General features: G+C 38.2%; 2 protein-coding genes across 5 annotated transcripts in view; one reads left to right on the top strand and one right to left on the bottom strand.

Annotated features, from left to right (window-relative positions):
- The window catches only part of Phtf1 (putative homeodomain transcription factor 1), a 47,972-nt gene extending 32,379 nt beyond the window's left edge, over positions 1 to 15,593 (top strand). For 2 of the 4 annotated variants that reach the window (XM_048814537.1, XM_015502198.2), the window contains 4 exons: positions 1,399 to 1,554; positions 2,958 to 3,053; positions 4,329 to 4,454; positions 5,213 to 11,185. In XM_048814537.1, coding sequence (XP_048670494.1) covers positions 1,399 to 1,554; positions 2,958 to 3,053; positions 4,329 to 4,454; positions 5,213 to 5,233 — 399 coding nt within the window. In that variant the 3' untranslated portion in view covers positions 5,234 to 11,185. Of the gene's footprint in view, positions 1 to 1,398; positions 1,555 to 2,957; positions 3,054 to 4,328; positions 4,455 to 4,534; positions 4,605 to 5,212; positions 11,186 to 15,459 lie in introns of those variants that run through there. The other 2 variants (XR_007351767.1, XM_048814536.1) reach the window with 2 other exon arrangements.
- Magi3 (membrane associated guanylate kinase, WW and PDZ domain containing 3) overlaps positions 12,826 to 21,268 on the bottom strand; it is a 299,449-nt gene continuing 291,006 nt past the window's right edge. Inside the window, exons 21-22 of the mRNA XM_048814597.1 lie at positions 17,262 to 17,400; positions 12,826 to 15,755 (exon numbers count right to left, since the gene is read on the bottom strand). Coding sequence (XP_048670554.1) covers positions 14,665 to 15,755; positions 17,262 to 17,400 — 1,230 coding nt within the window. The 3' untranslated portion in view covers positions 12,826 to 14,664. The remainder of the gene's footprint in view (positions 15,756 to 17,261; positions 17,401 to 21,268) is intronic.

Here is a 21,268-nt window from a genome sequence, read left to right as displayed (position 1 = left end):
GATAGTAGAGGATAGGAAAGGCAGCAGAACACAACAGACACTAGTATGGCAATATGTAAATCAATGGATGTGTAACTGATGTGATTCTGCAATCTGTATATGGGGTAAAAATGGGAGCTCATAACCCACTTGAATCAAAGTGTGAAATATGATATATCAAGAACTATGTAATGTTTTGAACAACCAACAATAAAAAATTAAAAAAAATAAATAAATAAATGTTCTTTTTCTCTGGCTTATTTTAATAATTTTTCTTCATGTTTGATTTTGTAGCAGCTTATTAATGATTTGTATATTAATTATCTATTGTTGTGCAACAAATAGTGTATCCTTTCTGAACAGGTAGGCATATTTTGCTACTAGTTGTTACTTTCCTCCTTCTAGTTACAACCAGTTGTCATGGATGAGCCTGACCCAGACTGAGCTAAATGTATTCTTTGTTTTGGAAATTAGAGCTAAGAACCTAGATATCAGTGATGGATTTTGGAGAATAAAGGTCAGAAGGGGTCAGTGGGTAAGGTGCCAGACAAACAAAGTTGCCAAAGTTGGCTTAAGCCAGAGTTAATGGGGAAGCAGAAAATACGAGTCTTGTAAGGCCATGGAATTGGTCAAGAGGTGTAGATGGGAGCTTGACTGGTTCTAAGCGGGGAAAGATGGAGAGGGCAGCTGCTGGGTGACTTCCTCTCTTTCAAAAGCTTGCATTTGATTTCTCTGAGTTCTCTGTATACTTTTCAATAAATTATTTTGCCTTGGACTTACTTGGGTAAATTACTTTTAAAAGAAATTTTAAAAACAATAAAAATTTCATCAGAAAACTTGATGTATAAGGGCTTGGGATGCAGCTCAGTGACAGAGTGCTTGCCCAGCATGAGCAAGGCCTGGGTTTCATCCCCAGAACCATAAAAACAAAAGAAAAACAAACAACCCGACACATTATAAGCACCCAATAAATTACAGATTCTGCTGCTATTATTTGGAATGCAGAACTGATTCTTAGGATTTCCTAGTAATACCAGTGTGATGGATCACACATTTTGGGGAGCTCATTAGACATGATGCAGATTTAATACTTTGAACAATGGTTACCAAATACTTGTGAGTGGGCAATGGTGGTTAAGGTAGCTGCAAATGCATCTGTCTTGTTTTACCTACTGTATTATGTTTTTCTCCTTTGTTACTGTTAGACCCTTGCTGTCTTTCATGAAAAGGAAAAGTATCTAGGAAACTTTAAAGAAATATATATGGTTAGTTGAATAGAAAATACTTTATGAGGATCGAAATAATGAATTCTAAGTATTAAAATATTGAACTCTTTAAAATGTTTTAAAATTAAAAAAGGAGTAATTATATGATTTTAAGACAAATTAAAAACTGAATTTTTCTTGGGTCTTTTTATAGGTTCTCCAAGGACATAAAACTTTCCTAAACGATGCTTATAACTGGGAGTTTTTGATTTGGGAAACAGCTTTATTACTTTTTTTACTGCGCCTGGCCTCACTGGGGTCTGAAACCAATAAGAAATACAGCAATGTTTCCATATTACTTACTGAACAGGTATTGATGGTCTTTTCAGTTTTGCTCAGTGGTTAGAGATGGCATAATGCACTGCAAAATTTATGCTGCAGATTCAGGGTTGGATCACTATCTGACTTTCTAGCTGTATGATCTCACAAGTCACTTTGCTGCTCTGTAATTGTATAATCTTTATATAATGGATATAATATAACATCTTCCCTTCACACCCCCAGGATTGTGAGAATTATAATCTAAGGGATTGAAAATACTTTGTATACTATAAAGGTATTTTACTGGTAGTAATGGAGCATGCTTCCCCCCCCCCCACCCAGAGTAGGAATTGAAAACCAAGGGCTATTTACCACTGAGCTACATCTCTAGCCCTTTGTATTTTGAGATGGTCTCACTAAGCTGCTGAGGCTGGCCTTGAACTTGAGATTCTTTTGCCTTAGCCTCTCTAGAGCTGGGATTATAGACCTGTGCTAAGGGGCATGGCTTGGAGCTTGCTCTTAATCTCATACTCTATATCTAGTGTTGGATTTTATTTGTTTATCTTTTTGGGTACCCGGAATTGAACTAAGGGGCACTCGACTACTAAGCCACATCCCCTATTTTATTTAGAGACAGAGTCTCATTGAGTTGCTTAGTGCCTCGCTTTTGCTGAGGCTGGCTTTGAACTTGTGATCCTCCTGCCTCAGCCTTCTGAGCTGCTGGGATTACAGGAATGTGCCACCACGCCCGGCTTGGATCTGTAGATTACTTATCATTGAATCTGTTAAATCTTTTGAATTTCTTTATCAGCTATAGAATACATCATTTTCAGTGTTTGGAAAATGTGTATTTTTCAGTATGTGATATATATAATAAGATTGAGAAATGTTTCTTGTAAATACAGAGTAGTATAAGGTGATTTCTTCTTAACTTGGATTTTAATTTCAAGCTTATTTATAAACTTGTTAGGTAAAAACATTTGGAATCATTAGTTTTTTTGTTTGTTGCCTTAGAATCATAGTGGAGATTTCTTTAAGAAAAAAAAAAAAGAATTAGCAAGTTAAAAGCAGCTATTTTCTTTCTTTCTACAATGTTTAATGAGGATATTAAATTATTTAGGGGGTACTGAGATTAATAAAATAGTTTTTGAATTCAAGGAGTCTTCATGATAATTATAATTAATTTAAATATTTTCATTGTTTTGATATTTAAATTGCTTCATCATTACTGGTATTTTCTTTATTAAGTAGTTTTTCTTTGCCAAAGGGCCACTGATTAGGGATGAGGGCTAGGGTATATGACATATGTTTTCTGTAGAAATAGTTGCAATTTTTCAAGTAAAATTCATTTTACTTGAAAACATGGCCCTCAAAATCTGCCAGATTTTATGCAGTATAATATATACGTATCCTTTCTGTGAAATTTATCATATTCTCTATTCCTTCCCTTAGATTAATTTATATCTTAAAATGGAAAAAAAGCCAAATAAGAAAGAACAGCTCACTCTAGTAAACAACGTCTTAAAGCTGTCCACCAAGTTGTTAAAAGTAAGTACTATCTTATGAGATGATTTGACTACAATTTAAATTAAGTCAGCTTATTCTCTGAGAAACAGCAATGGTGAGGCGGCCCTGGAGCCAAGGTGTCAAGGGTCAAGGTGGAGGTCAGGGCCAGAGCTTCTGGAGGCAGGACTGAAGGAAAAAGAGTGGCTCGCCATCACTACATTGAGCCACATGGTGGAAAATAAGCAGCACATGTTCACAGAGGAGCTCTGATCTGCCTCTCTTCCCTGTCTGCAAAGAATCAGAGGTCATTGACTTTTTTCTGGGGACATCTCTGACAGATGAAGTTTTGCCTGTGTAAAAGCAGACCCACGCTGGCCTGCAGACCAGGTTTATTACCATCAGGGACTAAATTAGCCATGTTGGCTGGGTGTTGGTGCTCCAGGGAGGTTGCCAGCACCATCCGATGGGTTATCAACAAGGTCAAGTTCTCTGTCATCCCTGTGGGGCGAGGCTGCTGGAGGAACAAGATAGCAAGCCTCCCGCTACCCTTGCAAGGGCACTGGCTGCTGTGCCTCTGTCAGCGGCCTCATCCCTGCTCCCAGAGGTGCTAGCGTTGTCTGGGCCTCGATGCCCCAAAAGCTGCTGCCAACGACTGGTATCCCTTCCTGCAGGGGCTGCAGGGTCAGAGGCTGCACTGTCACCATGGCACACTTCACAGGGCCACCCTTGATGCTGTGTGGAAGATCCTCAGCTGTCCCAGTCCTGACCTCTGGGAAGATGCATGTTTACCTGTCTATCAGGAATTCTCCACCAAGGCCTCCAGGCCCACACCAGAGTCTGCACAGAGGACCCGGGCTCTAGTTGTGGCCACCACATAGTGTTTTATATAAGAAAAATAAAGTGAATTAAGCTTGTTTTTGATTAATGAATTAAATCAATACTTCTTAGAAAAGACCCTAACAACAAATAGGTACAGGCTAGATTCAAAATGACAACTTGATTGTTTGGGATTAATAACTGTATAAGAAAAAGTTTCCAGTGTTATTACCCAGGTTCTGATGACTACTGATGTCTATCATATTTTTTAAATTACTTTTTTTCCTCCCATGAATGACACATTGCTCCAATCTACCTTAAAAAGCTTAGCTTGTAGAAAAGTAGGTAAGAGTAGACTCTGGATTTCTTGAGGGTAGCTTTTAAATACTAAGAAGAGATGTCCTGAAGCAGTCTCCCTCACCTGAGACTCAGAAACCAGCAAGAAATCACTGATGGCCTTTGAAAAACTGTCTTATTTCAGATTCTTGCATTTTTTTTTAGGAGCTGGACACGCCATTCAGACTCTATGGACTGACAATGAATCCCTTAATCTACAATATCACAAGAGTCGTCATCCTTTCTGCTGTCTCAGGAGTTATAAGTGACCTTCTAGGGTTTAACATAAGAGTAAGTGTGGCCTCCGCTCTGCAGCACCTTAGTCTTTTTTTCCTTTGGGGAGCTGAGTTTTATTTTACTTTTTTCATTAGAGCGTTCTGGCTGTGTCTTAGCAGCGCTGTGTGTACTTCCTGTGCTCGCAGCACCAGGAGAGCTCTTGAGGTAAAGCAACAGGCACTCTGCTCGGCGGCCCGCAGGCTTCTCAGCTTAGGTTTCCTCATTTTACACGAGTTCAATAGACAACTATTGTCTGATCCAAACCTCAAGTTTAATGTTACTTTAATAGCATGGGCTAGGTAATGGGCTTCTGATTGAGGGAGATATACAGAGGTAGAATGAATGAGAACCAACAGCACATGAACTACGGTGTGTCATTATTATTATTTTTTCTTTTGATACTGGGGATTGAACTCAGGGGCAGTTGACCACTGAGCCACATCCCCAGCCCTGTTTTATTTATATTTTATTTAGAGACAGAGTCTCACTGAGCTGCTTAGGGCCTCAATAAGTTGCTGAGGTTGGCTTTGAACTTGTGTTCCTCCTGCCTCAGCCTCCTGAGCTGCTGGGATTACATGTGTGCACCACTGTGCCTGGCTGTAGTGTTCCATTTTTAATCCTGGAGTTTTTAATAGTTTTTCACTATGATGTTCTATGGTTGCTGTTGCCAGAGTTGATATTTTTAAGATTCTTGGTTCCTAGTCAGTGAGTAAACCTCTACATCCCATCTGTCTTAAAAAAAACTACCTTTGTTGGTGCTTTTCTTTTTTCAGCTGTGGAAAATTAAGTCATAAGCTGAGTCACGCATGTGCCAGGATTCTCTCTTGGCAGGCATCAGTACTCACCCATGAAGGAAACAGATGACTGCAGAAGCCAGTTCAACACCCACCTGCGTGGCCACAAGCACAGGTGCTCTCAGCTCTGCCCAATCTAACAAAGGGTGTTCCCGGAGGAACAAGTCCTTTCTGCCTGTGTGTGCGTGCTGAGCACCTGCACTCTCATGGTTTTCAAACAATAGGAATAGTCAGCCAACTAAAGACTGTGTGTGTTATGGTAACACAAGGGCAATTTCCTAAGTTAGGCAATTCATTCTGGGCACTTCAGTACTGTGATAGTTAAATTTACTGGATAGAGTCTTTTGGGTAACTATGTAGATGCCCAAAGCATGAAGCAAATATCTTTTACTGGAAATATGCAAATTCAGTACTTTTCTATTACAGTCTATAGAATTGGAGATTTCTCTATCACAGAGAACAAACAAACTATTTTAGGTTGAATCCAAATAAAAGAACTTTACTGGAGAATTTTGATTTCTAGGCTTTCTTTTGTGGTTGAAAGAAAAAAATAACATTTGAACTGACAGCTTCTACTCAATTGTGGAGAAATTTTTAATTAGCTTATGATTCTGAATTAATCCTAATAACTGTAGCTGTTGGTGAAAAGCTGTTGGTAAACTTCAGTATGAGAAATGTAAGTTAGTGCATTCATCCATGTCCATCCAACCTGGTTTCTGTGCTAATCTTGTGCAGCTTAACATGTCCAGCCGTCAGTACAATTTCAGGTTTTGGGTGTCTGTAATCAACAAGCCATGCCTTTGATGCTGAAGATTCTCTTATCAGTGCCCCCTATTACATACAGGTGCATATACACATGTTAATGAAAACTTCAGCATTCTTGTTCATTAAGTTACCTGCTTTGAAGACTCTTTTGAAGCAGATTGAAAGCCTGAACATTTTAATGATGAGGTTTTGTGAAACTTGATTATTACATGTAAAGCATGTACTAATTTACCATCAGTGTATCAGTTACACAGATTCTGTATGCAGGGAGATCTGTGTGAGGCTTCAAGATAAATTTCTCAACAGTTCAGGGATTGCGGTCAGATCTTTCTGGGTTTAAATCCTCTTTCTGGGTTCAAATCCTTGGCCCTGATGATTATTATTGTCATAATCTGGGGCAAATTAACCTCTTTGTATTTCAATTTCCTCACCTGTTAAATATAATAACTACCTAATAGGGTTGTTACGGTTAAATGAGATTATCCTGTAAGGTTCTTAGCATGATGTAAAGAATTTAGCACTTTATTTGTTATTACTAAAGTTCTTCTAAAATCTCACTTCGACAATAGAAACATGAAGCAAGGTTGATGAACTAGAAGAGGATCACCAACAATTTGCAGCCATTTTGAATGCTCATGGGAGTTGTAATTTTTTTCATGGTAAAGCTCTATAGTGATTTATCTGTAGAAGGAACTGTTCTGTAGAGGTACTTCAACAGACAGTTCATAGAAACTCTGGCTTTACTATTTTCCCTGGGGAAAAATAATAATTGTCTCAAATTCAAGACTGAGCTCAGTACAGATTTCAGATGAATAAAGCTGATGCTTTCATCTTTTTCCCCTACCAAAAAATTTGCTATTTTAATGTGCAACTTTTGCATAGTGAATTATAGTAGTTTCCTCTTGTGGGTTCCTTTAGCTATGATTTTGGTGGTATGTGACTGGTTTCAGTTATTTTTCAGGTGGGTGAATTGTATGTAATTAATAGTTGATCATGTCAGAAACTTGAGAATCATTCTTGATTTCTTGCCCAAACCTCACATTCACTCACCAAGTCTGCATAATTATCTTTTGGATATTTTTCTGGTCAGTTCACTTTTCTCCCTTCCCACTGCCACTACCCTCGTGTATGTTGATATTCTTTGTTTTTTTTTTTTTTTTGAACAGTTTTCTGCTGGTTCTATTCTTACCTATTCATGGTTCCCCTCTTCCCCAAGCCCAATCCATTCTTCTCAAAAGATTCTACATCTTCTGAAACATTGGTCTCATCATTTAGAATCTATGAATGGTTTACTGTCATTTTGAAAATAACCAAAGTATATAGGGTCACTCTGTTGAGAGATAGTTTGAATCTTTACATTGAAAGTATATTTTGGGGGTCTGAGGCTGTGGTTCAGTGGTAGAGTGTTTGCCTGGCATGTGTGAGGCACTGGGTTCGATTCTCAGCAACACATATAAACAAACAAATAAAATAAAGGTCCATACATCTAATTTTTTTAAAAAATATTTTTGCTGAGTATAAAATTCTAGATTTAAAAATGGGGTTGATTCCTTGCTTCCTGGATTTTGTCATTTCTGAGAAGTTTGCTTCATTTTGTAATTTTGTGTTTTTTAAAAATCACTTTTATTTTTGTTCATTTTTTAAAAAACTGCTGTTCAGATTTTTATTTTTTTATTTTATTTTTTTAGAGAGAGAGAGAGAGAGAGAGAGAGAGAATTTTTTAATATTTATTTTTCAGTTTTCGGTGGATACAACATCTTTATTTTATGTGGTGCTGAGGATTGAACCCAGCGCCCCCACGTATGCCAGGTAAGCACGTCACCACTTGAGCCACATCCCCAACCCCAGATTTTTATTTTTTTACTATTGAATTTGTACAATTTAATTGTAATGTGTATCTGGTATAGTTTTCTTCATGATTTTTGTTTAGGTTTGTTGGACTTACTGAATCTTTGGGTTCATAGTTTTCATATTGTTTTATATTTTCACAAGCAGTTATTGGAAACAGCTTCATCATTTCAAGGCTTGCTTTTATAAGCTTTGTTAGGTGGGCCACACGGTCTTTAGGGCTACCTTTCTCCACTGAGGCAGTATCCTTCTGAATATTGTACCTCATACTGTTCACTATGAGGTCTTTTCCACTTTGGCCGTGAGAACATGTATTGTGTGAGCTTCAGCCACTTTCCTACTTGCTCTCCTTTGTGGCAATTCTGTCTCTGTCTCTGGGTACTTCCCCAGGTGCTCAGGCTGGTCCATCCTCAGCTAGGACCTGAAAGGAACTCTCTGCATGTCCCTGGAGCGCTCTCCTCCAGCTGAAGCTGCTGCTTTCTGGTGCTCCTCCTCAGCCACCCTGGCCCACATTCTCAGTTCTGTTTTCTCAGCTCTGGCAAGCCTACGAGCTTCCGTTTGGGTCCTCCCTTTCCCAGCCGCAGCTGAGCAGTTGCCACTAGGCAGTTATCTGGAGCAATCACGGGGTGCACCTTAATTCCATTACCCTGTGCTGCCTGTTGTCCAATATTCACTTCTTAACATTTGTTTCAGTTGTTTTAAGGAGGAGAGCAAATGTTTTCTCCACTTTAAGTGATACAAAGTTTACCCAGTTGCTCAAGTCAAAGGCTCCTTATCTGATCCAAGTGGAGTCACTTGGCATTCCCACCTCAACTAGGTTAAACCTCCTTCACACTCACCTGGTCTGCTGCCATTATTACCTGCTACAGTCAGTTCTCCCCAGCATGAGTGAGCTTAAAACATGGAAATATATTTCCATCGTTCCTATTTAAACTTTTCCTGGCTTCTGTGTGGTTGCCTCCAAGGCCCTTCTCTATTAGGCCTGCTTCTCGACCAGCTTGATGCTCCTTCATTTACAGCCTCACTTCTCTTTACCTATGTCAAAGGACAGGGGTCAGATGAGGTTCTTTCAAGGGGGCAGTGGCACCTCCACTTGGCCTGCTTAACTTAAACACTGTTGAAAAGAATTCCTGGATGTGTCAGAGCGAGGCACATGCAAACTTATTTAAGAACATCAAAGGTAAACTTACCCCAAAGGCTGGATTATGGCCCTCACCTCTCAGTGCTGTGCCCAGGATTGAGCTCTCTGATTATATGTATGATTTTCCTGGCAAGAAATGTACAGGTTCTCAGGAAAGCTTCTTTGAAAATTAAATCCCTTGACACTCATTTGATATTTGGGGTTCACAGTGTTCTTTTTGGTTAAGTAGTCTAGCTGCAAGTCAGATGCAGGCATATTATGTAAATCTTTGAATCTGTTGACATTTCAATTGATTATGGTTTTGTTCTAGTTCATCTGTTATGCACATATGCTGAAGGTTTTGTTTATCTACCTCAAGTGTCATGCTTGTAGATCTGGGTCTCCATCCTCTTTCACTTCCCAAGAGCCTACCTAGCTCATGACCACCACAACGTAATATACCAAGTTCTTTCTCATTGTTAGACTTTTGAAAGTTTTTTTCTTTTGTATTGGGGATTGAACCCAGGGATGTTTTACACTGAGCCACATCCCTACCCTTTTTTATTTTAAAACCAGATCTTGTTAAGTTGCTTAGGGCCATGCTAAAGTTGCAGAGGCTGGCTGTGAACTTGCAATTCTCAACTCACATCTCATTCTGACAACAGTGGGCCGTTATCAGTTGTATCACCCTGTCCATTTCCTTTTCATGGTCTTTATCATTTCTTTTTGCCTGCTTGTGTGTGTCTTTTTCACTAAAGTGTAAGCCCCATGAAAGCAGGGATTTTTTCTTGTTCACTCCTAGGTTCCCAGAACACACATGACCTCAGCACCTCTATCCTCGGTGCTCAGTAAACATGTACAGGATGAATGAATAACAGACCTCTCGTCTGTTACCATTCATGTGACTTTTTTTTTTTCTGTTATAATGGAAGAGTTGTAATTCATGGTTCTCCTATCCTTAGTGTTTAATTTATCCCTATATAATTTCTAGAAACTGGTGCTTTTGAATCCAAAAGGGATGAGATTTTGGTAATATTTACGTTACTGAGAAATTAAGCCAAGATGTAAAGCTAAAATAATGTTAAATTATTCAAATATTTAATTGGAATAGAAATGACCATAAAAGTGTAAGAAAAATGCCTATCAATTTAATATTTCAATCTGCTTTTATAGTGGGGAAAACTATCCTTCCTACAGTTGTCATGGAGGTCTGATCTACAAACTTCCCAAGTACAACTCTGGCCCATGTATAACGTAAACACTTGAGAAGTTGAATGACCACATACTTGCCTAATTGGAGTATGGTTTTCTTGACTTTCAGGCCTAGGTGGAAAATTATAAATGCCAGGATGTTTCACAAAGTATAAATGTATGGGTTTGTCTTTACTTTTGGCTCACTGTATTTAGAAGCAAGTAGATCTCTGTACTGTAAAAATAATCCTTCAAGAAAATCAACTAAATGCATTTTTGAAAATTTTTAGATCAACACTCATAATAGGCCAGACAGGTCTTGCTCCAAAAGGTACTGTGTTGTTGGGGAATATTAAGAAGTGGAGCTTAATCTAATTATATATGTATTGTCTAGTAATTTTACCTTTTGCTTCTTACAGTTATTGGTGCCCATGTTGAACGATGTAGTTTAAATGTCTTGAGGGTGCAATGATTCTGTACCTCTCCTCAGAATATTCTGAGCCAATAAGCTGCAGATGTTATCCAAGTTGACAAATGGTCATCCTTTACTAAGGACAGAAAAAGCTTCTTGTTTGTGAATTTGTTAATTGTTCTGTGTGGTTTTATTGTAAATATTATAAAATAGACACCCACAGAATTTTTTGTTAAAATAGATTAATGCTAAATTAAAGTACTTGGCTATGTTTTCATATTTTCAATGTGTAAGTAAGATTGAGTTTTCTGTTGAATTCCATCCGACTCTTTGTAAGACTTCATATTCTCTTTTTATACTTAATGCTACTTGTATAGCAACACTGAAAACATATCTGTCAGTGGGATTCTTAAACTAATTCAGCTAACTAAAGATTCTAGATTTTGTTCAATTATGGAATGCTTTAAATAAGTCATTATATTGCTGATAAACTCTTACCAGTATAATCAGAAGAGCTAAATAAACATACCTATTACTGTTTAAAAAGCAGAGATAGCTTTTAGGCATTGGAGCATGCCTTGAAGATGTATGAAGTAAATTCGATGTATTCCTCATATCAAACTGGAATGTCACATTTTGTAACAAGTCTGTGTTTATGCCAGTGTTCCTTAGTCCAAGAGCACATTACGCGGGGCTGGGGATGTGGCTCCAGCGGTAGCGCGCTCGCCTGGTATGCGTGCGGCCCGGGTTCGATCCTCAGCACCACATACAAACAAAGATGTTGTGTCAGCCGAGAACTAAAAAATAAATATTAAAAAATTCTCTCTCTCTCTCTCTCTCCCCCCCACTCTTTCTTTAAAAAAAAAAAAAAAAAAAAAAGAGCACATTACGGGCTAAGGTTTCAAACATATATTTGTGGGAAGTGAGTAGGCAGAATGCCATACAGTTTAATCTGTAGTCTCCTTGCTTTTTTGGTGGTGGTTCTGGGCAATGAACCCAGGGGTGCTCTACCACTGAGCTACATCCCCAGCCCCTAATTTTGCTTTGAAACAGGGTCTAAGTAAGTTGCTCAGGCTGGCCTCAGCCTCCCAAGTCACTGGGATTACAGGATGTTCAGCTATTCGCTTTTTTAAAAAAAATATTTATTTTTTAGCTGTAGTTGGACACAATACCTTTATTTTATTTATTTATTTTTATGTGGTGCTGAGGATCGAACCCAGGGCCTCGCACGTGCTAGGCAAGCGCTCTACCGCTGAGCCGCAACCCCAGCCCAGCTATTCACTTTTTTTAACAGCAAGATAGTTTTGAGTAAAAATAAAATGCCAAATGCTTTTCTGAGTCCAGGATACCTGAAATAGGAGTTGAACCTGTTCAGAGCTGCCTTGATTCAGAGGATGGATGTGACTATATGAAAAGACAGTGCTATAGGACTGTAGGATCTTAGCCATCTGGTGTCACCGTGAGATGCCAAGACTCCTTTGCCTGGGTGACCAGTAGGACAAGACTATTTTGCTGTGACAGGTCCTGGGGTGGGGGCTGGGAACTAGGGTATTAGGTTTTATTTTAGTGTGAGTTCATGCAATGGCAGGTAGAATTTTTCTCCTCAAGAGTATTAAGTTAACCAGGGTATTGAAGCAGGTTTAAGGCATTTTGCATACTAAGGGTTAAATGAAGTCAAAACAGTTCATTCTAAAAGTAAGTTAAGTAAGACCCACAAGGCTAATGTGAATGGCCATAGTGTGATGAAACTGGACTCACAAATATCTAGTAACTGAATCTAAAGAAACAAGCTGTATTTTCTCCCTGATAGTATAACAAAATTATTTATATAAAGCTATCTATATTCTTTATAATGAAATTTGAAAAATGGACATAAAGTATGAATAAGTTTAACTGTACAGGAAAAGTCACATTATAAGAATCTTCTTTTGTTTTTTTTTTGCGGGGGGGGGAGATTGAACTACTGAGTCACATCCCCATCCCTTTTTAAAATTTTTTTATTTTGAGACAAGATCTGACTAAGTTGCTCAGGGCCTCGCTAAGTTGCTGATGCTGGCTTTGAACTTGCTGGCTTTGAACTTGTGATCCTCAGCCTCTTGAGTTGCTGGGATTACAGGTATGTGATTGTACAATTTTTAATGGTTTGTTACTTGGGACAAGATCTATTTGAGGATTCAGACCATGATGGGAACTAGCTCCACAAACAGAAAACCACATTAAACAAAGCTGACGGTCAAAAAAATGCAGGCCATGAACTGTTTTTGGTTTTTTTTAATATCTATATAAAAAATAACGAGCAATTTACAGATCTCTTTCTCTCATCAGAACCTCATGTATATATAAAGGTACTGTACATATATAAACATTTACAACCAGTACATCCATATTTTGCTCAGCATTCCAAGGCCACATTGCTAAGTCAGTATATAATCAGTACAGTGACAAGTTACTTAGGAAGAGCCACATCAAACTGACAACATATGACATCAAATTTATGTCACAGTTAACAATAAAAATAGGATTTTCTGTCACTAATTGTGGACTATAGGGAAAATAAATCATTTCTGTGGTACTAAATTCTTAGCATTTATCAAGCCTCCTAATTTTGCTCTATTCAAGTAGTTACAATAGATGGTAAATATAGTTCTGGATGAAAGGGGATTTCAAAGGGCTCACTCTGGGAAGCATGTGTTATCTACAGGGGCTGATACAGTTGTTACATTAAAGAGTTTCACAGTCAGACTTGCAGAGGGAAGGGCCTGGACGTAACGTGTTTCACAACAAGATGAACTCAGGGTGACAGAAAAAGTGTGTTCAAATACTCCATGAGCATCTTATTCTGAGAGTGTGCCTGTATTTATAGATGCTACTGAATGCTGCTTCAGGGGACTGAAAAACTTGGGTCTAACAGACCCATCTCTAACTTCCAGCAAACATCTTTAGACTTTTTAAAAAGAACTCTGAAAAGTTTTACAAATCAAGCAAATACTTAGTCTCCCTTTTTTGTTTTAAAGTTTGTTAATGCAGCTAAAAGTTAAAATTAGGACCCAGCACATACTATTTACCATATATGCCCTGACTTGCTGGCCACACAGGTTCTTTGAAATGCCTGAACTTGCACATCTGCCAGATGAGCTGGTACTTTATCTGGTAATAGACTATGAAACTGGTTTCATAATTACATCCTTTGCACAATCTAATATTTGACTCTTCAAATATATATTATGTATTAAAGACTAATGACTTTAGTAATAGATACAACCCAAATATCCAGAAATAGATAGTTGCTAGTTTTCTTTGAAAAGCAATAAGCAGTATTTCCACATGCTTTTTTGTTGGGAGGGGGAGGGATAAGGGTGACCTGAGATGCTGTAACTACATCAGGGTTGGATAGGAGGTGAACTCTTGCTTAGAGAACTTCCTCATTTTGAACATTCAATTTATGTAGGTAATATCTTTAACAGTTATTTGGAACACCTGTCCATCCAAATTAAAGTCATGAGAAAGCATTAATATCTGACTTTTTTTTTTTTTTACAGTAGTGATGTTTTGGAGTTTCATTTTTAAATTGGGACATCATTGGTAGCTGTTACAAGAGGCAACTGCCATCTTTAATGATGAGCTAACAATCTCTTCTTCAAGGACTCAAATATTTCTCTCTGTAAACATGCAACATGCTATTTGAAAACATCAACTTCTAAGCCAAACCTAACTTTTTCATTACTGTGAAAATATCTGAATGAGAAAGATAAAACAGATATGATACAGCAGGTAACTTGGCACAAATACAGTGTGAGCTGTGACCACGTTAATATCAACATATATCATTTGTTCAGACTCATGAAGACGAGCCAGGCAGCCTGAGCAGATCATGTCAGAGGAGTGCCTAGATGCAGCTCCTTCCTGAGCGTGAGGGACGGCAGCCAGGGAAGGCTGGTTCTTAGCAATCCTAAAGGCCCTTCATGCAGCCTAGGTAGCTCGATGCTCAAATTAAAATGTATCTAAGTATTTGACTTCCTGAAGGGGGGCAAAAAAAAAATCTTTTGAGGTGGGGAAGGGGGTAAAGTGCTCTTTCAATTTGTTTTTCACCAACAGTCACAGCCGTTTCTCGGCCACGCCAGTAGTGCCTGTGACTTTCTTTGCACTTGGCACTTTCCAGGGCCCTGGAGTTATGGGTGCTTTCTTAACTAGAGAGCTACTCTCAGATTTGACCCTTCCACCTTCTTTGCGTTTGTCAGCTGCCTCTAGATCTTTCCCTTTGCGATCATCTTCAGGTTCCTGCTTCAGCTTCTTTTCTGATACTTGGCCATTTTCTCCAATTCTGTCTTTACCGGGGCGCGTCTCTCCCGCGGTTGCCTGCCATCCTCTTTCATTTTCAGACCCTACCCCACCTGCAGTGTTACCGTTCTTTTTGGATGGAAGAGACTTTTCATCCATTCTCTTGCTTTTTTTCTCTGGAGACCTTGCTCTATTTTTTTCCAGTGGACTCTGCTTCAGCTCTTTCCTGATGACACCCAATTTTTCTTTCCCATCTGGGATCTGTTCAGTATTGTCGCCAGCGTGGCCTGCTATTCTTCGACTCTCACCCTCTAATAACTTGGCGCTAGCATTTGCTGGGTCTTTGCCTTCAAGTTTTTGCTGCTTCTTTGGGCTAGAAGATCGTCCTCTGCTTTTTCTGCATTGGTTCTGTTCAGAACCTGCCTTGGTGTTAATTGGACAACTTTTATTCTCCCCTTTCCTAGGGCTCAGTGATCGATCTCTGGGTTGCCTTCTGGGGTCATTTTTTAGAGGACTTGGATTTTTTTCCATGTGTTCCTCTAACTGACGATTAGCTGGCTTTTTGGGACTAGCAGATCTACCTCTTCGTGTAACACCATTTTCTATTTTCAGATTTTTCTTGTTCCGGTGCCCAGGACTGTTGGTTGGATCCCTCTTGTTCACATTTTTCTGGAGAAGAGACTGATGCTTTATTTCAGGCTGATTTTCATTTAAAGTGCTATTCTTTTCAGGTATAGTGTCCTTTAATTCTTCTGCCTTTTCACATATCTGAACTCTCGTTAGAGATTCTTCAATTACTGGTACGTGACACTCTTCAAATATGGAAGCAGAATGTAAAGATGGGGGAAATGGTGACTGTTCATCATAAATCACATTGGAAGATGAAGGATTATTAATATCCCAATCACCTAAAAAAGTGATTTGAATGGAACATTATTACATTTTAGAATTATATACGGGAACAATAAGTTTGAACTTTGACAGCCATTTGGGTTGTACTGACTGCTTAGACAGCCGGAGGATGAGTATGTTACCCAGCTTATGTTTATGTATCTCTCTGTAAAGACAGATGTGTATAGACATCTGTACATGGAGGGTAGACTGTTTATGTATATAAAACAACAGTTATTATTATCATAATATACTTATCATAATACGTATATTATTATGTAAATTCTTTATTTATAAAGCCCAGTCAAATGAATAAAAAAACTGGACCAAATTACATGGTCCTAAAAGCTTACTGATTAAGGTGTTATTAATGGGTATCACTTAATGATATGTCAAAATCACTAATATAAAGTAGACCCAACGAGAGTGAGGTTCATGGGCATTTGCCAATAATTTTCTTGAATTAAGCTGTCAAATTTAATGTCAAAAGGAGACTGCAAAGGGCAGAAGATAGAAATAGATGTATTTAATAGCATCTATTTTTAATTAAAAAGAAAACAAAAGAAGAAAGTGATTTATAAGACATGCAAATTTACCAAGTCTTTTTAAGGAAAGACCAAGAAAAGCCCTGAAAGCCTTAATGTTGCTCAGGTTTCACGTAGGAGCACAGACCGGAAGGAGCCAAACCTGAAGAAGGAAGAGAAAAAGCCTAGGACTATGTGGGAAAAAAAAAAAATCAGCGCAGTTAGCAAAGATGTCACTGGGAATGTATGATTTACAGGCAGATGGTGGAAGGTAATACAGTCAGAGAATCATAAGCTGGAAGGGCCTGGAGGAGGTCATGTCTACACTCATCCTACAGAAGCTCTGTGACGGGGCGGGGAGCCAGAGGAGACGAGTACTAGGTGTGGTACTGCGTTTAGGATCATGCACTCACAAAATAATTAGTGATTCTCAAGTCCTGTGACAGTTCAAAAATATACAGGGAAATTGAGGAAGTTTAGGATCAGCACAGGAGTATAGACGTGGTTCTTAGGTCCAACTCTGTGTCTCCAGGTAGGGCTATAGCAACTTGTTTCAGACAGGTGACCAGAGAAGCCAAAGGGCTTATGGTATTTACTCATTTAGAGACAAAGTTATCTTACTATAAGGAAACCAATAACATTTGTTGGTGATATGTAATTAGCCGAGGCAGGGAGATGGCTGGGATCTTCTGAAGACATTTAAAATGTTTTTCATGACATTTAAATTGTTGGCTTCTAATATGCTCATTTCTTACAGGCACATTTCTCTACAAAAGCACTGTTTTCTGATGAAATCAATCTAAAATAGATCTTATACCAACAAATGTCCTGCTTGATGTCACTTGTTTTATAATAATTCTGCTTTTAATGGTTCTGGTGTTCAACTCTGATTTAGCCAGTAAAATATCCATCCCCTCCAAATAAATACTCCTCTGCTTCTGCTGCCTGTTTCCTAATACACATGTTAGCTACCCATAGACCTTTAGCAACTTTACTTACCATGGTCAGGTATCAAGCCCGTTCCTGGTCTCAAAAGAAGAAGAACTTTATTCCCACCAGCTTGAATGAGCTCAATTGCTCGAGTATGTGTGATGCCTTGTGTAGGTTCCCCGTTGATTTCAACAATCTGGTCGCCAACCTAGACAGGGAATATTTACAGGAACATCATGAAACTCTCCATCACCCTTCAAGTTCTGCTTTTGCTAATTTTAGAGCCCTTCAACCTTGCTGGTGACATTGCTATCATGCTAGAGGTGATGTGTGAACAGCTGGTACTAGTAGAAAGGGACAATGTACAATGTTCTTTATTGACAAGAATCCTACATTGGAAATTTATATATGGCTACTATGTCAGGATGTGGGCATCTTGAAATCAAGAAACAAAGTCTAAGTTTTCCCTAGCATGTGTGAGGCCCTGGTTTGATCCCTAGAATTGAAAAAATTGTTTTCTTCCATAAGATAAACAGAAGAAGAGGTGAAGTTCTACAGTAATTCAAATGATACCCCAGAGCTACATCTGCATGTCTTTCTCCTTCTGTGTGTGTGGTTCTGGGATTGAAGCCAGGGTCTCCTGCATGTTAGGTAAGTGCTCTATCACTGAGCCCCACACCAGCCCCACAGAGCCTCTATGGGAATGAGGAATCTGGGAAGGGTACTTTCAAACTGGAGCTGAATCTCAAATTATCTCCTAGAACCTAGGAAGATATCTCCCTATTCTTGACACCTTTCGTAGAACTACTTACTCTTTGTGCTACCACTATACCATGTACAGACATGAAGCCTTAGCTAAGTGACACATTTAGAGTAAAATTCTAAAAAACAAACAAATAGTTGAATATGAATAGTTACTTAAAAGCAATCACTGGCTTTCACTTAATGACTTTAGTTTAAAATCATTTCCCTGGAAAACAAAACTAAGGATCAGAATAAGATGCCCCGGTACCATTGCCATATATTAGGAATATATTGTAAGAAAAAGGAAAAATATGGAAAGGACTTGATTAAAGCTAATAATGGTAGTGGCATTTTTTTAAAAAATATTTGTAGATGAACACAATACCTTTATTTAATTCATTTATTTTCTGTGATGTAGAGGATTGAACCCAGTGCCAAACGCTTGCTAGGCAAGTGCTGTCCCACTGAGCTACAACCCCAGCCCAATAGTGATTTTTTAACTTTTTTGTTGGTACAGGGGATTGAACCCAGGAGCACTTAACTATTGAGTTATACATGCAGTGGGCCCCTCTCCTTTTCCCCTAATTTAAATTAGGGTCTTGTTAAGTTGCTGAGGCTGGTTGCAAATTTGCTACTTTCCTGCCTCAGCCTCCTAGGTCACTGGGATTACAGGTGTGTGCCACTGCACCTGGCAATGGCAGTGATTTTAAGATCTTTTTTTTTTTTTTTCCATTTTTTTTTTAGTTGTAGGTAGGCACAATACCTTTGCTTTATTTATCTTTATGTTGTGCTGAGGATTGAACCCAGCGCCTCACATGTACTAGGCAAGTGCTCTACCACTGAGCCACAACTCCAGCCCCTTAAAATCATCTTTAAGGTGACATGCAACTGAAATGTTTGGCTTCAAAACAGAACAACTGAACAATGCAATATCACCAAAATTTCAAAAAGACAACATTCCAAATATTTGTAAGAGCTAAAACGATCCAGAAGCAACACAGAGAAAGGGACTCAGTAATTATTGAAAGAAGTCCACAGAACAACTCGGCCTCCAGCTAAAGCTTGGCACAGCAGTTGGGAAGCTGGACTTTGGAGTCAAAAATCTGTGGTTCAATCCTGGCTCCATTTCTTTTTAGCTCAGTGGTCTCATTTTTCCTCATTTGTTACATGAGGATATTAGCACCTACCTCCTGGGGTTGTTGGGAGAGTTAATGAGATAAAACACCATTGCATACCACCAAGTAAACATAAGTTGTCAAGTTACTGTAAAGTACATTTTTAGTGTGATTTAAATGCAGATGATATCTATGCAATTCAATAAAATAGAAAAATAGAGTAAGAGTTTTAAAAAAATTTTTTTAGTTGTAGGTGGACACAATATTTTTATTTATTTTATGTGGTGCTAAGGATCGAACCCAGTGCCTCATGCATGTGAGGCAAGCACTCAACCACTAAGCTACAACCCCAGCCCCAGAGTAAGTATTTTGTTCCATATTTATGAAAAGGAAAAAAGAGATGTCTCACTCTTGAAGAACAGATATCAGAAAAAAAAGATTGATAAATTTGATATTGCTGTTTAAATTGCTGTGGTTTGAATTCCCAGAATTCATTTGTTGGAAATTTAGTCCCCAAAGCCACATGTTAATTGGAAGGTGGGGGACCTTTAGGAAGTGGTTAGGCTCTACCTTCATAAATGGATTAATCCACTTAAAGGTTAATGGATTATTGAGGGAGTAGTGAGCTTTTTTTGGCATGCTTGCTCTGTCTTGCCAAGTCACTGTGCATCCCCATCAGCAAGAAGGCCTTCACCGGGTGTGTCCCCTTGGCCAAGGACTTCTAAGAAATTCCAAGAATTTCTTTTCTTTATAAATTTTTCAGTCTCAGGTATTCAGTTGTAGCAATAGAAAACAAACTAAGACACATACATAAAAGGAAAAGAACTTAAAAAATCAAGAAACCAAAATAAGAAATTAAGGATAATAGAATGGAGAAAAATAACAACAAAACACTGTCCAGAATATATAAGTGAAACAAGAGCCAATACCTAGATTTCCCTTAGTATGTGATGAAAGAATCACTTTCATGAGGAAATACAGGTGATAAGTTAGCACTATATACATATAATCCTGTTGATAATTAAATGAAAATTAGATAATATTTGAAGTATGCTTTGGTTATGTTATAAAATGTGATTGAGGTTATAGTTAATTTCAATCATATTCTTTGGCTTAAACTGTCTAAAACAAAACTATTCTTTTAGGACATAAATAAACGGAAAATAAAACTTGTAATTGAATGGATTTGCCACCAGGTGTCATTTTTATTTTAACTTTAAAACCAAATTAGGGCAACAGGGGTGAGCTGTAGCTCTAAGATTTATAGGCCCACAGATAGGGAGACGTCGTGCACTAAACTACACACAGGTAAAAAACAAGGTACCTCTGAGAGGGAAATGGAGACATTCTAATGAAATTTTAAGTTAAACTGTGACAATGAATTTGGAAAAACATCTTTTTAATAAAGATTCAAGTTCAGTTTTATTGAAAAATAAAATTGTAAGGAACAGAGGAAAGAGTAAAGATAGAGAAATGAAAGAAAAAAATGAAATAAAAGAAGAAAAATAAATTGGGTGTGGCGTGGCGCTGCGTGCCTATAGCTCCAGGCTTGGGAGGCTGAGGCTGGAGGATTTTGAGCTCGGGAGTTTGGGGCCAGCCTGGGCAACATAGTGAGTCCCCATCTCAAGAGATAAGTAGGAAGAAAGGGGTATAAAGAATGTTTCTTTTTAAAAAATAGTCTTTTAGTTTTAAAAAAGTATATATAGTTTTAAAAACAATACTGACTGAAAAATATTAAAACTCCAGAACAACATTTCTAACCCATGTCTTACACTATCTACAACCTGTTAAGAAACTGTGAAATTAAGTGAAATCCACAAGGACACAGCCCTGGCCTGACAGATGCCAATATTTTCTTATAGTCTGGGGCAGACCTGGGCCTAACAGTTAATAGCATATTTATTTTCAAATTTTTGAATTTATTTTTTAAAGAAAAGTTGATTTAGTCATGAGATTCTAAAGTTTCTGCTCATCTTTAATGAATGACATTTTTTAGGATGACAGTGACTGCTCGAAGGTCTGTTTGCATTTTATTTGGTAAAATCATGAGGGTCCTATTTGGAACCAATATTTAAAAAAACAATTATATTCCAATCTATCATTTAAGTGAATTTTTTTGTGCCACTATATATACAATAGGAGATTTAAAAAAAAACCAAACATTTAAAACATGCCAACAGATGTGAGAGAGGGGGGATAGGAGGGGAGGGGCGGGGG

Source organism: Marmota marmota, unplaced genomic scaffold, assembly GCF_001458135.2.
Source record: "Marmota marmota marmota unplaced genomic scaffold, marMar, whole genome shotgun sequence".
Classification (NCBI taxonomy): domain Eukaryota; kingdom Metazoa; phylum Chordata; class Mammalia; order Rodentia; family Sciuridae; genus Marmota; species Marmota marmota.
Note: the sequence above shows the minus strand (reverse complement) of the source record. Positions and strands in the feature narration are given on the sequence as shown.